This window comes from Terrapene carolina, unplaced genomic scaffold (genome assembly GCF_002925995.2).
Source record: "Terrapene carolina triunguis isolate 2854851 unplaced genomic scaffold, T_m_triunguis-2.0 Scaffold95, whole genome shotgun sequence".
Lineage (NCBI taxonomy): Eukaryota > Metazoa > Chordata > Testudines > Emydidae > Terrapene > Terrapene triunguis.
In genome coordinates, this window is record NW_020664446.1 from 43,489,003 (window position 1) to 43,506,588 (window position 17,586).

At 47.4% G+C, this 17,586-nt stretch overlaps 1 protein-coding gene across 1 annotated transcript; it reads right to left on the bottom strand.

Annotated features, from left to right (window-relative positions):
* Positions 1–487: 487 nt before the first annotated feature.
* FAM241B (family with sequence similarity 241 member B) lies at positions 488–7,168 on the bottom strand. Its single transcript, XM_026651108.2, has 4 exons — positions 7,102–7,168; positions 6,262–6,457; positions 3,376–3,503; positions 488–864 (listed from the first exon to the last, which is right to left on the bottom strand). The coding sequence occupies exons 3-4, from the start codon at positions 3,466–3,468 to the stop codon at positions 610–612; spliced, it is 348 nt and encodes a 115-aa protein (XP_026506893.1). The 5' UTR covers positions 3,469–3,503; positions 6,262–6,457; positions 7,102–7,168; the 3' UTR covers positions 488–609.
* Positions 7,169–17,586: the final 10,418 nt, after the last annotated feature.

The following is a 17,586-nucleotide window of genomic DNA, read 5'->3' on the forward strand; positions in this document are numbered from 1 at the left end:
TCCCTTCCAATACCCTCTAAAATCTGATTGGAATTACAAAGCAAACCCCACCTTCTCCAGGCCATTTTCAAATTGTCTCACATTCATGCATGTTTGTTTTATTACTCCTCAGAGACCTCTACTGCCCTACACACCTGCAGATGTAAATTAAGCTCCCATTTCAGTTCCCCTCAGGTCTAGGCACTGTATCTGATAAGTGCTGGATGACACAACATGACATGCCAGACCCTTTCTATAGCTGCACCAAAGTTTGGGCTTCTGGCATGACCTCTCTAGCCGGTGGCTGAAGCTCCTGGGCAAGCCAAGCCTCACTTGGGCAACCCTCAGAAAGGAGCAGCTTAATGTGAGAAAAAATGCTACACCTGGGGATTGTGCCCTTGGGCATCCCAACTCCACACTTCAATTCCCCTTGAACGCTACACACAGATACTTTCAGGATACACAACTATGCACCTGCACACACACACACACACACACACACACACACGCGCACACACACACACAGAGTCTCAGTGGGAGGCACACTCACAAACATACCCATGCCTGACAAGGAAACCTGGTCTTTCTTTCACAAAGCAGGAAGCAGTGGTGGCCACTGTGAGGGCACGGTCACCGCTGGCTCAGGTGTGAGACCACGTAGATAAGGCCCACCAACAGAAGGCCACGCACGCCCACCATCATGAGGAGGAAAAGCAGCAGGATGGACATCACCGGCTCCACCACCTGGTTACCGAGGCTCCAGAGGGGGAATCCCATGTTCACTAGCTGCTGGTTCAGTTCCGAAAACGGAGAGCGCCCCCCCGGCCTGGCAGCCTGCTGCTGCAGTGGAGCACGGCCTGCATTAGGCACCTCATTGAAAAACTCCTGCAAACATAAGAGAGAGAAGGAATTCAGCCTGCTGAATCAGACTCACAGAAGGGGTGGGAGCTGAAGGAAAGAACAAGGCAAAAATCTCCTCTTTATTTATTTAATTCAGAGTAAAATATCATCCCGTGGTCATAGAGAGAGACAATGCGGCAGAGAGCAAGCACCACAACTGACTGCCCTGGCTCTCACAAACGTTTCTTAGGAACTGCTTGGCTTTTACGCTCTAAACTGAAGTTGAAATTGTGAGGAGAGAGGAATGGAGAGTAGGGTACATTAGAACAATTACAGGGACAGCATCTTTTGGGCTACACCTCACAGTACACAATTTCACCCACCCACCCTGTATGTAAATCCCTTGGGGCCAGACGCACGCACCCACTTACACAAGTGTAGGAGAACCCAGCCAGGTGGAAACAGCTGGGAATAGCAGCTCCTTCCCTGAGAACCTGAAGCCCTTCCAAACTCTGCATGGTCAGGGATTTATGGGACTGGAGGAAGGGGAGGTGTGCCAGGAGAGAAGGGGGTGGAGCCAAGGATCATCCTTCTCTAACTACTACCAGATTTCTGAAATCCAAGCTGGAGTCAATGCTGTTCAAACCAGCATTTGCTCCCCCAGCACATTACCAACTGCCAACAAAGGGACTTACAATGCACCACTTCAGTAGGACAGCTGATAGCAACAAGATTCCCCCACAGCCAGGCTGCCATGTTGCTGGTTCCAGGAGGGCTGGCAGAGGGGCAACCAATGCAGGAATGGCCGCAGGAATTTTGTTGGCCAGGATGACAGACATTTTCTGCACCCCCAGAGCAGCCAAGCAAAACAAAAACAAACAGAAAAGAGCAGCACAGCAGTACTCTGCCCTCTGGAAGTTGGCGCCCAAGGCAACTGCCGTGATCACCCACCCCTAGAACTGGCCCTGAACTGATGTCTGGGAATTAGAGAGCTTAAACCAATGTTTTCTGCAGATCCCTGGCCTCAACAGTCATTCCATTCTCCAGCACAACATGCCCACATTACAGAGCCCAGCAGTCACAGCGCACCATGATTTGCAGCATCTTTTCCCCTCCTGTGTGTTCTTCCTTGGTCAGGGGTGGTTAGGCCCTTAATGTGAACTCAGATTCCTACCCAAATTCTGCACCCACACCAGCACTTGTCATTTCCCCTGCCTACCCCAAAGATTCTTCCAGTATTTTGCAGTAAAATGTGGAATGCTGCTTCTCCCAACTCTGTCTTGCCTAGCCCTCTGGACAGAACATTATGAGCAATGTTCCCTTTACATTTTATTTGCTCTGAATGGGTTTCAAACTCCAGTGAGAGCTACATTTTTGTAGCAATCTGAGACTTTTAAAAAAAAAAATCTTTTTACACTATATTGCATTGAACAGTGTAAGGCAGTGGTTCTCAAAGCCAGTCCACCGCTTATTCAGGGAAAGCTCCTGGCAGGCTGGGCCGGTTTGTTTACCTGCCGCATCTGCAGGTTCGGCCGATTGCAGCTCCCACTGGCCACGGTTCGGCACTCCAGGCCAATGGGGGCTGTGGGAAGGGCGGCCAGCACATCCCTCGGCCCACGCCGCTTCCCGCAGCCCCCATTGGCCTGGAGCGGCGAACCGCAGCCAGTGGGAGCTGCAATCGGCCGAATATGCGGACGCAGCAGGTAAACAAACCGGCCCACCAGGGGCTTTCCCTGAACAAACGGCGGACCGGTTTTGAGAACCACTGGTGTAAGGGATTTTTAAAACAACACGTTAGTAATACACATGCATCTGGGACACACAGGCATACATAGCAGTGGCTGAGTGCCCATTAACTTTCAAGAGTTTTAGAGTTAAAAAATGCACACAGTTAGGAAACCAGGAGCCCCTATCTTTCCTACCATAAGCTTCTAAACCCACCCCTTCCCAGGAGCCTCAGCCCTTGAGGGAGCCCCCTACCATACCCTCCCAAAAGATCCTGCCTCCCAAACCGGGGTGCCTGGGAGGGAGTTGCCATTGCAGCCCAGAGCAAGCAGGAGTACAGACCAGGCGCTCCTGCCCCAGCAGTGGTGCAGCACAGCTCCCTGACAGGCCAGGCTTATTTCAGCACTGGTAGCCCTTGGAGGCTGCTCCCAGTGGCAGGGACCAGACTCTCCACAGCCGGCTCCGTGAACAGCCACCCCCCTGCCCTACCTAAATGGCAACCATGGTTCCTGTCTACACACACACACACACACACACACACACACACTCCTTACCCATCCCTGCTGGCTTGAGGTTTGCCATGGCACAAAAGAGGAGCTGCTGCAGGTTCTGGAAGGAGGGCCCAGCTGTTGGCCACGCTTCCAGCCACGTGAGGTGTGCTGTAGGTACCACACTGCTGTGCAGCCGCACAGGCACGCAGCTTAAAGGGAATGTTAATTATGAAGCATCCATTGAAGATGTAAATCATGATGCACATCCATTTCCTTGAGCAAAAAATCTAAGCAATTACAAAAATACACTGCACTTTTTCACACTTTTTTGTTTCATTACCTGCCGGGAGGTGTTCTCCCTGTGCTGAGCATTTGCTCTCACCCGGGGGTCATCATCCTGTACAATATCTCCGTTGGCCAAAATCCGGACCATCCTCGGGGTCACGCAATATACCCACCCTGTCACACCTGTAACACACAGGAGAAAGGACCTGTAGTTCCCCTCTGAGCATTATTTAGGGTTACCATTCGTCCGGATTCCCCCGGACATGTCCGGCTTTTTGAACTAAAAATAGCGTCCAGGGGGAATTTGTAAATGTCCGGACTTCCCCCGCCCCCCCCCCACGCAGAGCGCGCGCGGCTAACAGGGCAGCCAGCCGGATGGTGCCACTTACATGGGGCTCCGACAGCCAGAGAGAGCCCCTCCTCCGCTTCCCCTGCAGCAGAGATCACTCCCTCCCTCCCTCCCTGCATTCGCAGATCGCCTCCGGCAGTCTGGAGCTCCTCCCCCGCTCCTCCTCCCCTGCTGCCCAGCGTGCTGGGACGAACGGCTCAGGCCGTTCCTGAGCAAGTTCACAGAGACGTTAGGCGAAGGCCAACAACAAGGGGGCCAGGGGGTCGGAGAAGGGGCAGGGAGGTTTTGGAGGGGGCAGTCAAGAGACGGGGGGGGTGTCGGGAGTTCGGGGGGGGCTTTCTGGAGGGGGTGTGGAGAAGGTTTTGGACAGTCAGGGTACAGGTAGGGTCCTGGGGGGCAGTTGGGGGGGGTCTTAGGAGGGGGCAGTTAGGGGACAAGGAACAGGGAGGCTTAGGTAGGGGGTGGGGTTCTGGAGGGCAGTTAGGAGCAGGGGTCCCAGGAGGGGGCAGTCAGGGGACAAGGAGCGGGGGTGGGGGTTGGGAGTTCTGGGGGTGGGGCTGTCAGGGGGCAGGGGTGGGGAGAGGGATTGGAGCAGTCAGGGGACAGGGAGCAGAGGGGTTTAGATGGGTCGCGAATTCTGGGGGGGGCTGTCAGGGGGTGGGGAGTGGTTGGATGGGGCGTGGGAGTCCCAGGGGTCTGTCTGGGGGTGTGGATAAGGGTTGGGGCAGTCAGGGTACAGGTAGGGGGGAGGGTCCTAAGGGGCCAGTTAGGATGGGGGGAGGGTCTCAGGAGGGGGCAGTCAGGGGACAAGAGGCAGGGAGGCTTAGGTAGGGGGTGGAGTCCTGGGGGGCAGTTAGGGGCAGGGGTCCCAGGAGGGGGCAGTCAGGGGACAAGGAGCGGGGGGAGGGTTGGGGGTTCTGAGGGGGGGGAGTGGGAGGGGCAGGGGCGGGGCTAGGGCAGGACGGGGGCGGGGCTCCTCCCATCCTCTTTTTTGCTTGCTGAAATATGGTAACCCTACATTATTAGCTACTTCATTCTGATCCAGGAGGGAAGAGAGGCTCAGGGGGAACCAGTTAAACATCTTGGGCCATATTGTGAGTGCAGTCAAGGAGGGACATGCAAGAAGTTTCCCCCACTCTTTGCACGACTGCATAAGGGCCTCCCACAAGAGGCCTCTGGGGAGTGTAGGAACTGTTCACTCCTGCTGCCTACCAGGGAGCAAAGACAGAAAACAAGGGGTTGGGAGGAGTAGGGAGCAGGTAGGGGGTCGTGGTGCAACCCACATTCTTCACCAGCCTGCAGAGGAGGGCCTGTGCAACAGGGGTGGAATCTGCTCCATCCTAAGGAATGTGCCCACAGAGAAACCCAGAGACATCATGGCACCTTCTCCCCAGCATACATCCTGGTGTGATCCAGCTCCACATTACACCATACCAAAGATAGTGATGTAAATGCCACAATCTAGCCTCTTTGGGAATGGGAAGATATGTGTGTCTATCTCTCTCATTTTATCTATTACTTACCCACACTATAAATGTGGGTTTTTTTTGTTTTGGACACAGCAAAAATCCTACTGACAGAAAATGAAAAAGATACTTTTTCATGGCTATGAAATCCCCAGAGAATGATATTTTTGAAAAACTGTCAAAAATACTTTTGAAAGTGTCATATGAACATAGTTTTAGAAATTGCAATAAAGTCAGCTGTTTTACAAGTTAAAAAAGGTTCTAAAATAAGGTTTTCCCTCTTGTAATAGCAAATCTCTAAGAAGCAGAACCTTAGGAAAAACAGGCAGGAGGGCTCTGCACAGAAGAATATTTTGTGCTGTGATTTAACAAACACATGTTTCTGCTGGTAAGAATTAAAAACTGGTATGAACAGTCAAATCTATGACACAGCCAGGAAAACTGACCATCACACCACAGGGATCTAGTTTCTAAAACTTGGCACTTATGGTTTCCAGGCTATTAGAACTACGAATGCTCAAAGCATGGGGTGAAAACTGGAATTGACCTTAACCCCTGCCTATAATGCAAACTGATGTTTTTTTCTTATTTTTTTTAAGGGATGGTTAGAAACTTTCATCCAATCCCCGGGGATAAGCAAGATCCAACATAGCAGCTATGCCTTACCTATGCCCTATGCACAATGCATATGTCCCTTTCAAAGAGACAGCTAGCAGTGTGTTTCCCCTCTACGAGAGCAGGCTCAGAATGGCCTGTAACCCAGTTTGTCATATGAATCTGAAGGCCAGTCTCTCCCATTCCCAGGAGCGCTGATAGATGCACAGACACATGAACATGCTGATCATACCACATATGCTGGGCAAGTAGAGGAAGAGCACTAACAGATTCCTCTGGGTCAGGTACATGGCTTAAATTAGCCTGAGCAGGAACACTATCCTATCCAAGCTGCCTGTGTTATTCTGCACGGTACTTAGAAACTCTTATTCTTTGCCTCACATTTCTTGACATAATTTTGAAATTTTGCAAGAAGCCGATCTGAGGGTGGTGGGAGGAGAAGGGAAAGCAGAAGAGACTGTACTGCTGCCTGAGCAGATTACTGATACACTGTTACAAATAGCATACTCACCTCGTTGATTCTCTCTCTGTTTACTCCATACAGTCTGACTGACTTGTACCCAAACTGCTACTTCCTCCAGGCTGACATCACAGGAAGTTAGTTGAGCGAGGTGAGTGAGCAGGCAGTTTCTCTTCTAGCCAAGGCTCTCCAGAGCTGAGCAAACCCCTCTTCAGGCTCCACAGTAAACTGCAGTTCTCTGAACTGGCTGTGAAGATTTAGAGAGCTCTCTTTTGCAATCAGCCCCTCTCTCTCCACAGTATTTATGCTACACTCCTCTCCCTTGGCCTGCATGTTCATTCACACCATGACTCTGATCAACTCTAATAATCCTGATGCATCTGAAATCTAGGCATGGCGAGTGCCCCTGGCACAAAGAGAAGGGAATATGGGACTATGCGCCCCAGGCACAGGCGTGGCGTGGAAACTAGGGGTGCGGAGGTGCTGCAGCACCCCCAGGTTTTACGCGGGGCTATTGGCCCAGCGCCCAGGCCTCCACGCCCCAGCCCAGGGCTTGAGTCCCGGCTGGCAGCCCTGGTCCCCGGCCGCTAGCCCCGTGCTTGCGGCTCCGCGCCAGGGCCCCACTCCCGGGCCTGGGACTCCGTTCCCCGGCCCTGCGCCCAGGGCTCGGGTCCCGCCACTGGCCCCACACCCTGGTCGCTAGCCCTGCGCCCGGGGCTCCGTGCCCGGGACTCGGGTCCCGCCACTGGCCCTGCACCCTGGTCGCTAGCCCTGCGCCCGGGGCTCTGCTCTTGGGGCGCTGGCTCCGTGCCCGGGGCCCTGCACCCCGCCCCCCTGCTCCCGGGGCTCCACTCCTGGCCCCGTGCCCGCCCCCAGCCTTTGCCCCCTTACCTCTGTCCGACCTCCCCGAGACACGACACTGCTCCCAGCCCCAGCTGGGGTGGGAGGCGCAGACAGGGGCAAGGGAGCTGGCTTTCAGCACTCCCACTTTTAAAAGTTTTCCAGTGCTACTGCCCAGGCTACAGCCTATCAGAAATCTGAAACACTGACCACTTGTCTCCAAATCTGTAGGACTGTCCTGACTTTCACAAAGCTATCCCACAAGCCAGGTTTGCCGGGCAGTTAAAGTGCCTCAAACTGGGACAAATTCATGGGCTGGAGATGGTATGGGATTGAATTTGGGGCCAATTGGGGACCAGCTTGTAGGCTTAAGTTAGGGTAGGGCTTGTGACTGGTTTAAAGTTGGGGGGGGGTGCTCCGGTGAGTGTGAAATCTGGCACAAGTATCTGGGACCAAGCTATGGTTAACATTGGAACTAGTTTAGAGCTAATTTATAGGCAATGGCAGGCTACGATATGGTTTGGGGATGATTGTTAACCTAGGCTGGAGTAAAGTTTGGTAGCAGTTTGTGGGGGCAGGCTAGGTTTAGCATAGGGACTGGTTTGTGAATCCTGGCTAGCAGTTGGCAGCAGTTCAGTTCATGGGTTCAGACTACGGTTAGGCTGCTCTAGACTTGTAAATTCCAGGACTGTAACACAGTTTAGTAACATGGTTAGTTCTGTCTACACAGGAATATAATGCGTTATAACACCATGAGGATATTACCAGGTTCTGACACAGTCAGGTCCCCTGTCATAACAAATTTTGCTTTGTAGAAGCACTCCATTTCTCCTCAGTCCAAATTACCCTGTGTAGAGTTCACAGTAACAGTTCATTTTCTAGATCAGAAAGCTTTAAATGGGACATGTTTATTGACATAAGGATGGGTTATATTTTGTCAGTCTGGATCTAATTAGACCTTTGGCATCAGCTTAGTTGAAATCAACTGGCGAGACCATGTGACATGGACAGAGAGACAGGGTGGTGACCCTGTTCATCTCCTCTGGTCTCCCTTTGCTTGCACCTCCACGGGGAAGCAAAGCATCCAAGATGGACACTCACAAAGATAGACCTTCTTCGTTGGGGGGTCCCCATTGTGAGCTCGAGTGATGGAGCTAATCCTCTTAACAGATTGCTGCCTTCTTTTCTAATAGACAAAAAACAAAAGGGAAGTGGGGAAAGCTGGTTTGGAGTTTAGGACCACAACATTAATCCCTTTCCCCCACTCCTTCAGAAATAAAGAAATCCTTAAAGAGACACTGTCAAGCCCTTTAGCCCACACATTTCACTTACTTTTAAAACTGAACTGAATGTTGCAGATGCCCTCTGACTCCTGGAAATCCCTTTGGGTTTGGCTTTAAAATCAATCTCTCCAGCTCCAAGTATCTGAAGGATAAAGTGTGCAATGTCTGTTTGTGCTACAGGCCACACACATACCACAGGTTCTGTCTATATTAGCCAGATAAACCATGCTGGCAACTTTCTAGGAGTTTAATGTGATCATACTTAGTCCTGATCACAAGTGTTGAAAAATGTTCTGAGGGAGTTTTTACCAGTTTGTTCCACGTAGTGTTCAAACCTGTTCAGTTTAGCCTTTTGTGAAATTGTGAGGACCCAAAAACTTTTCACAATTTCAAGTACAAATATGGGGTCATGGACAGCTATTTGTCACAATTTTGGTTTGCAGAGAGATGACAAGGGAAGGCAGACCAACACGCAGATAATCACACAGCATTTACAATATATTGTGTACACACCAAACAACAAAGCATTACTGAGTCCTATGACCTATGGTCTGCACATATACAGCAACAGGAGTGATAATGAGCTATAAAATTGGCATAATAAATTCAGGCACGGGATCAGCAGTAGCAGAGGTAGACAGGTTTTCTGTGATTTCCCAGTTAGAATCCTTCTCGCTGTTTAAAGTATTTAGGGAAAGCATTCCTGAATCTGACCTGTATATGCTTCACTAAACACATGCTTTGAATACACATTGGAGGGACAGGAGGCTTACACTTCTCTTAGTACTGGCAACAGTTTTCCACTGCCCAGTTAACACTAAACTGAAATAATAGTTTTCCTTTCCACTTTAAATTATTCTTACTTTGCTTCTATCATTACAAGAGAACTGAAATAAAAAATAAAATTTCAGACAGACTACATTTTAGCATGTAGTAGACTAGCCTCCACAGAACAAACCAAACGAACGAACCAGTAAAAAAGCACTCAGCAAACCAGCCTACCGATTGAAAAATGAGGAAATTTCAAGAGGTTCAGAATTTAGATGGTTAGCCAAACTATCCCACTAGACAGGTGTGTTGTATACCAATGCCATACTGGTTTGGGGCTCCACTTCTCCCTCAGTGTAGGGGAGAGAAAACTCCACAAGTTTCAACTAACAGAGATTCCTATTTATTCTTCCAGTTTCCCTCTACCCCATTAGTACTGAAATCCCCTAAAATCCAGCCTTTTTGTTTGGTGTTGCTTTTTCATTGCAAATTCATCTTAGTAACTATAGTTTATCATATATTTGTCATATATATGTAAAGTTGTTTAGATATTTTTAATTGCTGAGTATTTTTGGAGGATAAAGATAATTAAATGTTAAAATTGTAGTGATCACTTGACAGTAAGAAAAAAAGCAACATATGGGCTCTTCAGTTAGCAGTTGGCCCCAATGGGATGTGAATTAAATAGCTTTGAAATTTGAAACAAACTTTCCCCAGTATTCAGTAGGTTAGTGTTGTTTGAAAAAGTATAGCCATTAACTTGGCCACCAGAGGGCAATCATATTGTATTTAGAATGCAATTCTAATCTATTGATATTGTTAATGATGAATAAAATGAATACAAAATTAATATGTCACAAATGTCAGACATTTTCCCCTAGTTCATACACAGATAAATGCATATGTACAATTTCATGAAAATCAGACACAATCTACTATATTTTGTCTATTCCAAAAGTTTAGCTGTGCGTGAGAGCACTTAATAAAGATAGTTTGGCTCTTTGTTTCTCTGTAAATGGACCACATAACAAATGGTAGTCTGATGGTGATGTTAGAGCAAGATATCTGAGCACAAATATGAAAACACTTCATGGCTTTGTATTATAAAGGCAATTTCCACTAATCCCTATCAAGTTCATTCCCCTACAGATTGTAATGGTAATGCTCTCCATCTAGTGTGGCTGGAAGTCACACTTCACTTAGAGCAGCCGTGATATAAAATTCCCTAAGAGCCTAATAGAATTATGAATTATTAATCACATCTTGTATTCAGCCACCAGCAGCCTTTAATTTTAAATGTATACTTCCCTCATTCTAAACTAATCAATGCATTGTGGCTGATATTTTCAAAACTGGCTACTGAGTTTGGATCCTTTTCTTTTGGGGGCTCAAGTTGCCTCTTGTTGGACATGTAAAATCAGAAGCCATTTTTGAAACTGTAGATGCAGAACACCTCTAATCTCTCTCTGTTGTGTGTGTATACGTGTGTTTCCAGGATGAGGGTTTTTGGTAATAAATTTGGGGCGGACCTGCAGCTTTCAGGAAACAGAGTACTCCCCTGACTCACCCTATGGGAGCAAGCCAGCTCTACAGGACTGGGGAAGCTGCGCTCAGACAGCAGTGTGGGGTATTGTCAAGGAAGCCTCCAGTTGCAGCTGCCTGCTGCTGTGTGAATAGTTTCACAGCTCACCGAAGAGACGACTGAATTTAATTCGAGATGAATGAGCACCTCCCCGATATAGATGACATTTTCATTGCAAACTAACAAGGGGAGAAATCCAATTACATCACAAAGGGGCTCCCTAATAGACCATGCAACTTGAAGAGTGTGTGTGGGGAGCGAGAAGAGGTGGGGAAGCATTCTCCAAACCCAAGTCTAGGGAGGCGGGGAATCTGCACTGTCCACATATCACAGATAGGAACAATGTGGGCAGCGTTCCGGCAGAGAGAAGAACAGGCCATAGTAAGGGACCGCCGGCTGCAGCAACACTGGATTAAGGCCAGACAGATGCCAGGGGTCATGCTTAAAAAAAAAAAAAAAGTCCCTATGAAAAATTCTCTTGCTATTGGGGAAAAAATACTGGCCTCTCATACTGAGATTTCTAGGCCACTGTAGACTAATAACCAACGTGACCATCCTGTCCCAAAATCAAGAATCTCAGCACTTTTTTACATAAACTTTCTGCTCATCATCACTTGATTCCAAAAATATATTCTTTTTCTCTTGAAGGGGGAGGGTCACTGTCTCACTGACCCTGAGAAAAGTATTCATTAAGATCATGGCAATATCTGTTTCCAGTGTAAATCTTGACAATTTATGTTTCCAGCATGGATCATATCTGGGCACTTGGGTGCTGCACAATAATTCAATAAATATATAGAAGTGTCATAAAATTACTCTCATAAAACCAGATGTGACACACAGGAAAAAGCCAGAGAGGGGTGGATATAGATAAAAGGCTCACAAGAGTCTTAATGGGGGGGAAAGTCACAGTTTTAAGATGGTATGTAAAAGTGAATTGCACTCCCTGGGCCCATCTGCTAATGTGAGAGGAAACAGTGAGGGCCCTGAAAGGTAGGTGGCGTCAGTTCCCCTCACGACCAGGCTCAAAGAGGTCACAGATATAGGCTTACACCAGTAAGGGCTTTAAACACCATCAAGGCCAATTTAAAATCAATCTGATTCTGGCACTTACGGGCAGCCAGTGTAATGAATGCAGGATGGGTGTAATATGATCACGTTTGCTCAGACCAGAGAACAAACGCGTTGTTGCATTTTGAACAGGCTGCAAGCAACCAAGAAGCCCTGATAAAAGTGAATTTCCAAAACCAAGCTAAATGTGTTGCTGTTGCAAGGTTGTTACACGATAAATAATAACACAGCCCGAGCAAATTGAGCAACTGAAAGAAACACCTTCCTGAATGAGAATTGTACAGTAAACAAAGCATCAAGAGAGCCATGGGCACTAGAATTCCAGTCAGAGGCATGTAACTTGAAATTAGTTTTCATTCAGACAAAACATCACGGCCTCAGCATCTATGCGGTGGCTACATGGCCCAAACAATATGGAGAAGGCTGAAATGTACATGAATCCTATTTACTCCATCCTCTGCAAACTTCCTAGCCCACTTCCGAAAAAGGGCAACAGTTTGTGCTGCAAAGCGACGAAGATGGGTCTTTTTTTCCCCTCTAGTCAGCCCCTACTTATATTCATAACCTCTGGTGAAATATGCAATTGGTGCCCTGGGCAGTGTAACAAATCCCAAGGTTAACTGTTACAAAAACTATTTTAAAAAGCAGAAGCAAGCAAAGAAAGCCAGTGAAAGCAGATGCTGAACATGGGCTGGGTTTATATGTTCTCCAGCATTATTATTCTTGAAATTTTTCTTCAAATCTTCTTTCTCTGTTCATCTTTTTGATGTTGCTGCCTTCTGCACCAAATTACAGAGGGGACCAGCCATCCTGCAGCTTGCCCAGGCTCTGCTGGCACACACAGGGTACCAACCAACTCAAAGGCAGATGTAATGTGACAGGTTCATTATTATGTCCTCTTGGGGGAGAAGATGGACTGTGAGGGAAGAAAAGCCCTTATTTAAGCACAAATATCTTTGAAAATGAGCCAAAGTACCAAAAAAAAATTAGAAATGTGTGAAGGTCTATAGATTTATGCTTACATGAGAGGTATCTAAAAATTTTCTTCAGCATATAAATTACTCATTAAAGCTCTAAGAAAGTTTAATTCCTTCTGTTAATTAGAGAATTAAGTGCTGTAAAAGAAAACAGAGAGGGAATCTAATTAGAACATGGGACTAGGAGCCAGGAGTTCTGGGTTCTACTCCTGGCTATATGACTTTGCTGTGTGTCACTTAACTTCATCTATAAAATAAGGGTAATAATACTCCCCCTCTAACCATAGGGGTGTTGCGAGGTTACTTAATTAGTACTGATAAAGTATCTGACACCCCCTGACTAAAGTTGCTGTGCAAAGTATTATTAAAATGTTGCTACCTGTATGAGTGTGGGACAGATGCAACTAGCCCTGGGACGGCTCTAAATGCAAAGTCTTTTTTGAAAGGACCAAGAAGAACAAAAAAGCACTTCAGAGCAAATTCTCATTTTTGTCCTGGGTAGATAAGATTTGTTGGCCCAAAGAGAGACCAGGCCAAGTCCTAGTCCCACTTCAGTAGTTTTTCAACAGTCTGGTACTGCAAAATACCCAGAATCTAGCAGAACCAGCCCCAAGAGTGTTCTCCTTCCCCAGACTCAACCCAGAAGGCATATCCACGAGAAAGAGGGGATGGTCCAGGCATTCCAATACCCTGCCAATTCTCAGATGCCATAACAGCTCTTTGGGGCCATGGGCAGCTGGGTACAAATTGCAGCAACTTGTAGGCTGCTCTAATTTATGTCGGTGACTGATCAGCCACCGGCAGACCTCAGAATCAGGAGAGTATAAAGGAGGATAAAGCCAAATTCAGCTTGGCCAGACCAGAGGCTCTGGACCACTCTCTCTATAGATCTTTGAGACAGAAATACCTTAAAATGGGACATTACCCAGGCCTGTGTGGCAAGAGTAGTATCAGTACACACACTCATCAGTCACTGCTTTCTCTCCACTGCTTCTCTTGTTTGGCTGCAGACTGCTTCCCTTTCACCAGCACAGAGGAGTGAAAAGGAAAAAGGATTATATCTTTCATCAGTCACCCTAAATGAAGCTGGGACCAGACGGCAGGGAGAGAGGGGGGGAAGGGGAAAAGAAAGTAATGAGATTCTGGGGTCTCTGTTCATACACACACAAGATATCCTTTCTAGTTGCTCTGTCAGATTCAGCCAGCCTGTTCAACCATCCACAGCCTGAGAGGAGAACACACACCCCTCCCCCGCAGCACCCCCCATCTATCCTCTCCCAGCCCCAGTGAGCTGCAGGTGAATTAGCATTCGTTTGGTTCTGCCCAGGGTGAGCAAATCACAGCTTCAAAGCCATCGCAGGCCTGGGTGAGGCCCACACATTGTGCCCCTTTGTGTCTTTCTTCTACTGACGATTGACTGAGCTAATTGAACTCCTCTCCCGAAATGACTGAATGGGGTTTCTCCGTGAAGGGCATGGGCTAGGGGGCGGGGATGGGATAGAAGAAAATGGGAGAAGGGGGGTAAAGATTCTTTTCCAATCCAATGAATGATCTTAGAGTCCCAAACAGCATCTCCAGGGTCAAAAGGTTAGAAACTAGCTATCCAAGTTAGACCCTGCAGTGCGCTCCTCCCTTCCCTGGGGCTGAGATTCTCCTGCATCCCTTTCAGTTGCAATTAGCTGCCACACTCTATAGACATGTCCACATCATCCTGCAGGAAGCTGAGACAGCTCTCCAGAATGCACTGGTTCTGTACAGTGACCATTCTGTGCTCCTATTCCATAGCCAGCTGCACTTATTTGTTTCTGAACTAGTTTCCTCTCTGACTTGGGTTTCTTCTTTGACCCCCTTCCAAAAAAAAAAAAAAATCCATGGCTGCATTATAGCTGAACATAGCCAAAGACCATGATTGGTGGGAAATGCTTGTGTGAGACAACAGCATTCCATATGGAACATATAGCGCCATGACTGCAGGGACAGGACTACAGTGAATAATGTTACCAGCATTTTCCTTTATAAACTCCACCTTTCAGAGCTATTCCTTAGAAGCTGACATTTGGGTCCAGCCAGCCCTGGTTTATATCAGTTTCTGATACCCCAGATGTGGAAACTTCACCAGGAGGGGAAGTTGCAGTGATGGAAAGTGGAAAGCCCCAAAAGCAGGTGGCACAAAATGGAAAGGTGACATGGATAGACCAAGAGAGTACCCAAGGCTGCCCTTCCTCACAGAGAATCCCCCATAGGGAGCTCACTAACAGAAAAGCTTAAACTTTCATGTACCAATACTGGCGAACTTGGATCCTGGTGTTTAAAGGCAGATCGTTAGTATACAAGGACAACTGAAGTAACATATTTCCAAAGTAAAAATCTCTTTTAACATTGTAAAAGTGACCAAAAAATTATCTCCAATTACACTGGTCTACCATTTTTGAGAAGTCGTCTGCTTCAGAGATAAAATGTGCTATTTATTATGTATTTTGATGTGCTGAATTCAAATATGACAATTAAAACAACTGATTGGCTACTGTTTCTAAGAAATTTAAGTTTTTACATTTTATGTCTATGTATATGGTGTAGATAGTAGAGTTTTAATCATAAATTGTAAACCTAGGTCTTTTCATGTGTTTATGGTTGCTTTACATGATAATATTTCACCTGTCCTGTTTATGTAACACTTTAAAAATCAGCAAAAGATGTTAAGAGTAACAAGAAGGGTTTCTTCAGGTATGTTAGCAACAAGAAGAAAGTCAAGGAAAGTGTGGGCCCCTTACTGAATGAGGGAGGCAACCTAGTGACTGAGGATGTGGAAAAAGCTAATGTACTCAATGATTTTTTTGCCTCTGTCTTCACGAACAAGGTCAGCTCCCAGACTACTGCACTGAGCAGCACAGTATGGGGAGAAGGTGACCAGCCCTCTGTGGAGAAAGAAGTGGTTCGGGACTATTTAGAAAAACTGGACGTGCACAAGTCCATGGGGCCGGATGCGCTGCATCCGAGGGTGCTAAAGGAGTTGGCAGATGAGGTTGCAGAGCCATTAGCCATTATTTTTGAAAACTCATGGTGGTTGGGGGAGGTCCCGGATGACTGGAAAAAGGCTAATGTAGTGCCCATCTTTAAAAAAGGGAAGAAGGAGGATCCGGGGAACTACAGGCCAGTCAGCCTCACCTCAGTCCCTGGAAAAATCATGGAGCAGGTCCTCAAGGAATCAATTATGAAACACTTAGAGGAGAGGAAAGTGATCAGGAACAGTCAGCATGGATTCACCAAGGGCAAGTCATGCCTGACTAACCTAATTGCCTTCTATGATGAGATAACTGGCTCTGTGGATGAGGGGAAAGCAGTGGATGTGTTATTCCTTGACTTTAGCAAAGCTTTTGATATGGTCTCCCACAGTATTCTTGCCGCCAAGTTAAAGAAGTATGGGCTGGATGAATGGACTGTAAGGTGGATAGAAAGCTGGCTAGATCGTCGGGCTCAACGGGTAGTGATCAATGGCTCCATGTCTAGTTGGCAGCCGGTTTCAAGCGGAGTGCCCCAAGGGTCGGTCCTGGGGCCGGTTTTGTTTAATATCTTTATTAATGATCTGGAGGATGGTGTGGACTGCACTCTCAGCAAGTTTGCAGATGACACTAAACTGGGAGGCGTGGTAGATACACTAGAGGGTAGGGATCGGATACAGAGGGACCTAGACAAATTAGAAGATTGGGCCAAAAAAAACCTGATGAGGTTCAACAAGGACAAGTGCAGAGTCCTGCACTTAGGACGGAAGAATCCCATGCACTGCTACAGACTAGGGACCGAATGGCTGGGTAGCAGTTCTGCAGAAAAGGACGTAGGGGTCACAGTGGACGAGAAGCTGGATATGAGTCAACAGTGTGCTCTTGTTGCCAAGAAGGCTAACGGCATTTTGGGCTGTATAAGTAGGGGCATTGCCAGCAGATCGAGGAACGTGATCGTTCCCCTTTATTCAACATTGGTGAGGCCTCATCTGGAATCCTGTGTCCAGTTTTGGGCCCCACATTACAAGAAGGATGTGGAAAAATTGGAAAGAGTCCAGCGGAGGGCAACAAAAATGGTTAGGGGTCTGGAGCACATGACTTATGAGGAGAGGCTGAGGGAACTGGGATTGTTTAGTCTCCAGAAGAGAAGAATGAGGGGGGATTTGATAGCTGCTTTCAACTACCTGAGGGGGGGTTCCAAAGAGGATGGAGCTCGGCTGTTCTCAGTGGTGGCAGATAACAGAACAAGGAGCAATGGTCTCAAGTTGCAGTGGGGGGGGTCTAGGTTGGATATTAGGAAAAACTTTTTCACTAGGAGGGTGGTGAAGCACTGGAATGCATTACCTAGGGAGGTGGTGGAGTCTCCTTCTTTGGAGGTTTTTAAGGCCCGGCTTGACAAAGCCCTGGCTGGGATGATTTAGTTGGGAATTGGTCCTGCTTTGAGCAGGGGGTTGGACTAGATGACCTCCTGAGGTCCCTTCCAACCCTGATATTCTATGATTCTATAAAAGGGTTATATAAATAAAATTTATTATGCAACAAAAGGCAAAAAACTATTATGTACATAGTTTAGTCCTATTCAGTGTCTACTCGGCGCTTCTTGGCTTGTCTCTTGTATTCATTAAATGGAGCATCTCTTGTCACTGTCCAGCAATAGTCTGCAAGCATTGATGGGCTCCATTTGCCCTGATAGCGTTTCTCCATTGTTGCAATGTCCTGGTGAAATCGCTCGCCATGCTCGTCGCTCACTGCTCCGCAGTTCGGTGGAAAAAAATCTAGATGAGAATGCAAAAAAATGTATCTTTAGTGACATCTTGCAACCAAGGCTTTTGTATGCCTTGAGGAGGTTTTCCACC